This window comes from Pteropus alecto, unplaced genomic scaffold, assembly GCF_000325575.1.
Source record: "Pteropus alecto unplaced genomic scaffold, ASM32557v1 scaffold37, whole genome shotgun sequence".
Taxonomy (NCBI): domain Eukaryota; kingdom Metazoa; phylum Chordata; class Mammalia; order Chiroptera; family Pteropodidae; genus Pteropus; species Pteropus alecto.
In genome coordinates, this window is record NW_006440605.1 from 1,203,127 (window position 1) to 1,212,163 (window position 9,037).

General features: G+C 48.3%; 1 protein-coding gene across 1 annotated transcript; it reads left to right on the plus strand.

Moving 5' to 3' along the window:
* The first annotated feature begins 2,728 nt into the window (after nucleotides 1-2,728).
* Nucleotides 2,729-3,979, plus strand: ACTL9 (actin like 9). The gene has a single exon (XM_006917260.1). It carries the CDS (start codon nucleotides 2,729-2,731, stop codon nucleotides 3,977-3,979), a length of 1,251 nt encoding a protein of 416 aa, XP_006917322.1.
* The last annotated feature ends 5,058 nt before the right edge of the window (nucleotides 3,980-9,037 follow it).

Consider the following 9,037-nt stretch of genomic DNA (forward strand, 5'->3'; position numbering starts at 1 on the left):
TCGGTCATGGGTGTGGCCTGGATGTGGAGATTGTTTTTCTAAGTTCCCCTGGTGATACTATTTTTCAACCAAAGTCGTGAACTCCTTAGCAAGAGAACAAAGGAGTTACTGAAAGAAGGAAAAGAAACTGATGGTCTTGGATGCCCCCTGCTGGCGGGAGGCTGTACATCTCGTCACCAAGCGACCTCAGATGCTGGTGGAAAGAGGTGCTGATATAGGATTGCTTCAGATGAGTTGGCTGCGCATACCTGACGTCTGATTGATGTCTTTGCAAGAAGCGCCCTTTCAAGAGAAATGCCCATTTAAGTCCCTAATTCAAAGCTATTGCTCGGATGTTTCTAGTTATCACGTGCTCTCTCTCTCACACACACACCAAAGACTACGCTAGGTAACAAACTCTCATAGAAAACCTACTCTGTACCATCCACTGATCTAAACACTTCACAAATAACTCGTCTATCCTCACAGCTGCCCTTTGAAGTCAGTGCCATTATTACTTACGATTTGCCAATTGAGAAACGGAGGCTCAGAGAGCCTCAGCCTCCATTCCCACTGTTTCCGACGGATCTAGACCTCACACTTTCTCAGGCCCACGGTCAGTCACTGAAATATCTCAGAGGCCTGGATTCATATCCTTCTTCTGCCTCCATCCCAGCTGTGTGACTTTGAGCAAGCCACTGCACCTCTCTGAGCCTCTATTTCCCCATTAAAAAAAAAAAGGACGTGGTACCCATTTCTGTCATTAAATTGCAGTGAGAATTTACTTAATCTGCATTCCAAGCTGCCTTGACTCACCATGATGATTCTTTAAAGGGGAAAAAATGTTTATTATTGTTTTGAGTGGCTGTAATCTAAATTCACCAAAACACTCATGAGGTCAAGGGTTCATCCTGCAGGTGTTCTGCACAAAACGGAGCCGTGGGAGACACCTGCCTTCTGCACACAGTCGGATCGTTATCGGCACCAAAGGCTGGACCCTGAACACAGTCTGTCCGGTTCTTTGTAGAATCGTCCATCTGAGCCAAATATGTCTTTCTAATGTGCTGCTGCTTAAAGTTCTGTTACAACCTCGCTCTCATCGGGATGGCTAGGTTTTTTAAAATACAGAAAATAACAAGTGTCGATGAAAATGTGGAGAAAGGAGAGTCCTCTACATTGCTAGCAAGAACGTAAACTGGCATTGCCGTTATGGAAAACAGTATGACGATCCCTCGAAAAATTAAAAACATAATTACCATATGATCTAGCAATTCTGCTTCTAGGTTTATACCCAAGACCGTTGAAAGGGTTCCAAAGAGATATTAATACACTCATGTTCACAGCAGCGTTATGCACAATAGCCAAGAGGTGGAAGCAACCCACGTGTCCATCGGTAGATAAATGGATCAACACAATGTGGTCCATCCATACACTGGAATATTAATCAGCCTTAAAAAGGAAGAAAATTCTGACACATGTCACAGCATGGATGAACTTTAAGTGCGTTATGGTAAGTGAAATAAATCAGAGAGGGAAAGACGAATACTGTGTGATCCCACTAATGTGTGGAATCGAAAAAAGCCAAACTCATAGAAACAGAAGAGAGTGGTGGTTACCAAGGGCTGGGAGGTGGGGGCAAATGGGAGATGTTGGTCAAAGGGCACGAACTTACAGTTATAAGATGAATAATTTCTGGGGATCTAACGTACAGCATGGCGATTCTAGTTAATGATACTGTATCATGTACTTCAAAGTTGCTGAGAGAAGATCTTAAATGTTCTCACCACGAAAAGAAATGGTAATGATGTGAGGCGATGGAGGTGTTAGCTAACTATAGTGTTATCATTTTGTAACATACATGGTATCGAATCGATACATTGTACATCTTAAACTCACAAAAGGTTCTGTGTCAATGGACATAGGGGAGTGCTTGGACACTCAATAAGTAGCTGAGTAAATGAACATTTCCAAAAACATGTATTAGACCACAAACAAATATTTTATTAATTTAATAAAAACTCAACCTCACTCTTTGGCCAAGGTAATAAATCTATACACGCAATTAGTAAATTCTTTCCCACTTTGATATCACCATGACACATTCAGCACAGGAGGGGCAATCAGGGAAGTCTTTCAGGAGGAGGAGTTGTCCCAACCAAATTTAAAGAGGTAAATTTCCGATCTGCAGGAATGGGGCAGGAAGGCAGTTCCAGGCAGCTGGAAGGGCAGAGGAGTCAAAGAACCTAGTGCAGGGGTGTTTGTGTCTCTCCTTGCCCCCTACCCCTGGCTGGCTTCTGTATCCTCTTGGAAACCAGAAAGCCACTGTGGCCAGCCACCTCTGAGTATTCTAAGGATCAATATTTTAATAGTGACCAGCTCTCAGTACCACACTTTAAGTAACTTCAAAACAAGACAGCAAGAAGATTCCTGGGCCTTCCTGGGTTCTGGAGGACAGAGGTGCTGCCCTGGGATCTATCCTCGTCTTCTTCCAAATTTGGCCCGTCGTGGGAAATGCAGCATAAATGGGTACTCTGGGAGCTTTCTGGGGGAGGGAGGGGCCCCACCCCCAGCCTGCATTGTGAAGTCTTCTGAAGGGGGCGACAGGCAGGCTGATGTCATAGAATGGCCCCCTCTCCCTGTCTAGCCCTATGCCCACCTGTGGCCCAGGCTCAACCTTTTCTCCCCACACGCCCGTCCTCTAGAGTAAAGAGGTCAGCCTTGCCCAGCAACCCACCAGCCACCTGAAGTCATGGATGCTTACGACTCCAACTTCTGGCTGCCCCAGTGCCGGCCAGAGGTCCCCAGGCCTGGCCTGATGCCCAGCTCAATACAGGTGAACAAGACACTGCAGCAAGATAGCCCCAGCATGGTGGGTGACAGGTTGCTACCAAAGAACAGTGCGGTGGTCATCGACATGGGCACAGGTACCTGTAAGGTGGGCTTCGCAGGGCAGGCCCGGCCCACCTACACCGTGGCCACCATAGTGGGCTGCCAGCCCAAGAAGCCGGCCACCAGTGGGCAGCCGGTGCTGGAGACGTTCATCGGCGAGGCCGCCCGCATGCGCCCAGAGCTGACATTGGTGCAGCCGGTGCGGAATGGCATTACGGTGGACTGGGATGCAGCCGAGCTGATCTGGCGCCACATGCTGGAGCACGACCTCCGCATAGCCACCGGGGACCACCCGCTGCTGTTCTCCGACCCGCCCTTCAGCCCCGCCACCAACCGAGAGAAGCTGGTAGAGGTGGCTTTCGAGTCACTGCGCTCCCCTGCCATGTACGTGGCTTCCCAGTCGGTGCTGTCTGTCTATGCGCACGGGCGGGTCAGCGGGCTGGTGGTGGACACGGGCCACGGGGTCACCTCCACAGTGCCCGTCTTCCAGGGCTACCATCTGCCCCATGCCACTGAGCGCCTGGACCTGGCGGGCACTCACCTGACCGCCTTCCTAGCGGAGATGCTGCTGGGCTCCGGCTTGCCGCTGGGGCAGCAGGACCTGGACACCGTGGAGAACATCAAGCACCGCTATTGCTACGTGGCCCCCGACTTCCAGAAGGAGCAGGCCCGGCCGGAGCAGGAGTACCGGCAGAGCCTGAAGCTGCCCGACGGCCGGACGGTCACGCTGGGTAAGGAGCTGTTCCAGTGCCCAGAACTGCTGTTCAGCCCTCCGGAGATGCCAGGGCTGTCGCCCGTGGGTGTACCCATCATGGCCAAACAGAGTCTTCACAAGGTGCCCTCGGAGGTGCGGGCAGATGTGGCCCAGAATGTGCTGCTCTGCGGGGGCTCCTCACTTTTTGTGGGGTTCGAGGGCCGCTTCCGGGCAGAGCTGCTGCGGAGTCTGCCCCCTGAGGAGCACGTGGTGGTGGCGGCCCAGCCCACCCGTAACTTCTCTGTGTGGATCGGGGGCTCCATCCTGGCTTCGCTGCGTGCCTTTCAGTCCTGCTGGGTCCTGCGGGAGCAGTACGAGGAGCAGGGGCCACACATCGTGTACCGCAGATGCTATTGATGCGGTTCAGGGGGACAGATGTGGGATGGGGTGGGGACAGTAAACTTCTGCTACCCAGCCAGCTCTGTCCTGCCTTCCGCCAGGGCCATTCCAGTCCACTCCTGGACACACCTGGACATAGACCCAGTAACCCTGTCAAACCCATCTCCCATGATCAGTGCCCCCCAAGGCATACGCAGCTTAGGGCCTTACCCAAGCCCACCCCAAGACATTGCCACATTTTAGACCCCCCAATCTCACCTCCGTGATCTGTAACTTTTGCTATAGCCCCACCCTAAGATTCTCCTGGGCTCTAAGCCCCTCAGTTGACTCCTTCGATATGTGCCTCAAGGACCTCCACCCTGCTCCCGTAACCTGTTCCTCTCTAAGGAACCTGCATGGGTGCTGCGACCCCCTCCCATAATCTTTCCATGAATGTTCCAGCCCCTTAGGTCCACCCTTATAATTTGTCCCCTATTCCTAATGCTGGCAAACATACCTCCCCAAATCCACTTGTCAAGACATCCCTGATTCTGAACATGCCCAAGCCACCTCCTTGTAGGTTTCCCTGTCTGATTATCCAAAGTTATCCAACAGCCTGATATTCTGAGAACTCCCAGAATCTCACAAGTGCGGAAACCCCACATCCACTACAAAGATCCATGTTCTGCTCCACAAGGGTCTCCCCTACAATGGCCCACTGAAGGGTACTCCAGTATCCACAGACTGTCCCCAAGTTCCACCCTCCCCCAAAACTCTGCCCTCCTGCGGTGATTTGTTTCTCCAGATTCCTTCCTTCCATCCAGGTCTCCCAGAACCCATCCCTTATATATATATCCCAAAAGAACACCATGTTCTGAGACTCCCTGGCCCTGGGATGGCCCCTTCCGCTCTCAGTGCATCTGCCCCTGAAATATTCCTGCATGGCCTGTCCCACAGTGCACCTCCGGACCCCATTTCTCAGCCCCTCCCCCAAATTCCAGCCTACAGTAGGGCCATCTCGTGATGATTCCTCTTATGCCCAGGGCCATCCCCTGTTTCTTACCCTCAAAGACCCTCTCCTAGGGTCTTCCCATGATGAACCTCCAGGACAGCTCATCCTGGGGTTTTCGGACTCCCCAGTATCCACCCCCAGGACTAGTGCCCGGGCTATCCCATTAGTTGAGACACTAATGGGCAGTGACGTTCCAGAGGGCTCCCAGCCCACCATGACCTGGTGCAGATAACCCCGGTGGCAGCTCCATCTGCACACTAGCTTCCTCCCTCCATTCCCATACAGGTCCCCAGGGGCCACCTGTCCTGGGCTGTCCATCCCCACCTCCATTCATTCCCCTAGCTCATTGTGAGCTCACTCCGTCTCCCCAGATCTCGCTCAGCCTGTTCCTGTTACCAGACTCAATGGGGTCACTGCTTGGGGTGTTTCATTCAAGAAAGAGAAGTGGTTGTTAGGTGGTTTTTATTTGCAGGAAGTAGAGGAGACAGGAGATTCAAGACCAAAGCTCTGTCTCCAAGAAGAGAGGCTTAGCCATTGCTTATATACACTATTTGGTTAATTACATGTTGATTTCTCCTTTACAGTTGGCTGAACTTAACCTGTTGTGTTCCTGTCAATCTCCTGGGGTTATAGCTGCCTCTGCGAAATACAGTGCTACTTTTTAACATTTAGCAAGAAGAGTATTCAGTAAGAACCACCCAGACCTTGTCCTATCTAACATTCCTGTGACATCGCCCCAGGGGCTTCCTCTGGGACCTGCCATGAGGATGCCATATGAGGTTTATCCTGCCCCACCTGTCCCTGCAGAGGCCTGGGGGGCAGAAGGTGGGGCGGGGACAGGGAGGCTGGACATTCTCCCCACAAGGCACCCTGATTTTCTCCTCTTCCCTTGGCCCTGTCCTCAGCCCAGGCCCTGGCTGGAGGCAGGACTTAGGACCTTTAGGTTCTCCAGTCCAACAAATATCAGGAACTCCATCCTTCAGCCTGGACACATTCTCCCAGTTTATCAACAAAATAAACACAAGCTGCCAGAGCTTATCTCTGTTTAGATCCTCTCCTCCCCAGTCCAAGGAATTATTCATCATTCATTCACCAGTCAATATTTTTTTGATCCTCTCTCATAGGCTCTGTTTCTGTTTCTCCTTGAATTTTTCTGTGTGTCTGACTCATTCGCCAGCACTGTTTTTATGCAGAAATTTCTGGAATAGAAATTCATTTATTTGTGAAGTATTGAGGCCATCTCAGCCATCCTCTGCATCTACCATCAGACAATGGGGATGGGTGAGGGCCCTAGCTATCCCCACACACCCTGTCCCACTGTGTTCAATCCCATTCCTGGCCAGCAGATGGTCCTCAAGTGAGAGGATGGCCCCACAGTCAGGCCCAGATCTCCAGATCACAAAACATCCAGGGTTGGACACCCCCATCTCGCCTCTCCACAAGGCAGGCAATCTCAGTTTGTACAATCAGCAAGAACCCCCAGGAGGTTACAGGGTAGTAAAGAAGAAACTTCTAATTCTTCTCGTCATGGGCAGCACACCCAAGCTCAAGGCACAGAGGGTCACATGGAATTTGGAACTACAATGACTGTAGCAAACCAGTCGTCCCAGACCTCAAGTGAGGCCCACCCCGTACCGAGGTGTCAGGGCACTGCCAGCCACACACACACAGAGAAGGGATGTGGGATAGGCTGTCTCTGATGCTACAGGAAATGAGGAGGATGCAGAAACCCCCACCACCCTTGGGCTGCTGGGTGGACTCTTATTTAGACCAGACTGTTTTCCCCAGCTCCTAACTGTCCCTAGGGCATACATTTCCTCTACAAACCTCTGGATATGTGCCCCTCAGATTTGCACACACTTAGGGATGGGGAGCTCACTACCAAGACTCTATCGTTAGAAATCTCACCTCATCCCAGGAGTTGTGGGTAAACTCCTGCACTCTCTGCCTGCCACATCCCTACCCAGAGCACTGAGAGCACCAGAGATCCTGATCTCCACCCCCCACACATACACACACCTGAGGTCTGCTCTTTCCATGTAGAGGGAGGGCTTCATCCTGATCTCACCATGCGTGTTCCTGTCCTGCTGGTTCCTGTGGAACCTGTGCGGGAAGCAGGGCCCCATATTTTGTACTGCAAATGTATGGTTTAAGGAGATGTGTGTGTGCCAAGTTGACAAGGGGTGACCTTGTGATAGTTAATTTTATGTGCGTGCTTGGCTAAGCTAGATGCCTAGATGTTTGGTCAAACACCATTCAGATGTTGCTATAAAAGTATGTTTAGATGAGATTAACATGAATCGGTAGACTTTGAGTAAAATGAATTATTCCTCATAATGTGGGTGAGCCTCGTCCAATCAGTTGAGGGCTCTAATAGAACGAAGACTATTTCCTCCAAGGAAGGAGGACTTCTGCCAGCAGACTGCCTTTGGATTCAAACTGCAGTTCTTCCTGGGTCTCCAGCTGGCCACACTACCTTGCAGATTTTGGACTCGTCAGCCTCCACCTTCATGGGGCCAATTTCTCGAAATAAATCTCTTTTTCCCCATGTATGCCTCATATTTTTCTATTCCTCTGGAGAACTCTGACTAATAAACATGCCAAGCACCTCCAGCCATCCTACCACAGGACCTGTGCATCTGCTGTTACCTTTTGTCAGAATGCTCCTTCCTATCTCCCATCTTTTCTTTATTTTTCTTTTTATAATTTTCATTTGAAAATTACAGTTGGCATACAATATTACATTAGTTTCAGTGTATGACATAATATTATATAACAAAAGGATCACCCTGTTAAATCTAGTACCCATACATAGTTATTGTATACATAGTTATAATACATAGTTATATACATAGTTATAATCTGACACCATACATAGTTATTGCAATATTATCGACTCTATTCCTATGCTATACTTTACATCCCCATGACTATTTTGTAGTTACCAATTTATGCTTCTTAATCCCTTCTCCTTTTTCACCCACTTCCCAACCCCTCTTCCCATCTGGCGACCACCAAAATGTTCTCTGTATCTATGAGTTTGTTTCTGTTTGTTGGTTTTGTTCTTTAGGTTCCACATGTAAGTGAAATCATGGCATTTGTCTTTCTCTATCTGACCTATTCCACTCAGCTCAACACCCTCTAGGTCCTTTCATGTTGTTGCAAGTGGCAAGATTTAATTCTTTTTTATGGTAGAGTAATATTCCAATACACACACACACACACACACACACACACACACACACATATATGAATATTAATCATTCCTCTTCTTTAATCATTCATCCATTGATGGACACCTAGGTTGCCTTCATGTTATGGCTATTGTAAATAATACTACAATGAATATATGGATGCACATGTTTTTTCAAAATAGTATTTTGAGTTTCTTCAGATAAATACCCTGAAGTGGGATTGCTGGGTCCTTCTTTGTCTCTTGTTATAGCCTCTGTTTTAAAGTCTATTTTGTCTGGTATAAGTATTGCTGCCCCAACTTCATTTGTTTCTACTTTCATGAAATGCCTTTTTCCATCTCTTTACTTTCAGTCTCTGTGTATCTTTTGATCCGAAGCGAGTCTCTTATTGGCAGTATATGTCAGGGTCTTCTTTTCTTAGCCATTCAGCTACCCTATGTCTTTTGATCAAAGCATTTAATCCATTTACTTTTAAAGTAATTATTGATAGAAGTGTAGTTATTGCTATTTTATTGTTCATATTTTTTCATTTTTTTTTTTTTAATTTCGTTTTCTTAAAGAAGTCCCTCTAACATTTCTTATAATACTGATTTGATGGTGATGAAGTCCTTTACCTTTTTCTTGTCTGGGAAGCTCTTTATCTGTCCTTTGATGCTTAATGATAGCCTTGCTGAATAGAATAACCTTGGTAGTAGGTTCTTGCTTTTCATCACTTTGAATATTTCGTGACAGTCCCTTCTGGCCTGCAAAGGTTCTGTTGAGAAATCAGCTGACAGTCTTATGGGAGCTCTGTTATAGGTAACTAGATACTTTTTTCTTGCTGCTTTTAAGATTTTCTCTTTCGAATTTTAATTACCATGTGTCTTGTTGTGGGTCTGTTTGGGTTTATCT

Coding starts and splice junctions, on each gene's coding strand:
- ACTL9 (XM_006917260.1), top strand. CDS start 2,729: ATGGATGCTTACGACTCCAACTTCTGGCTGCCCCAGTGCCGGCCAGAG.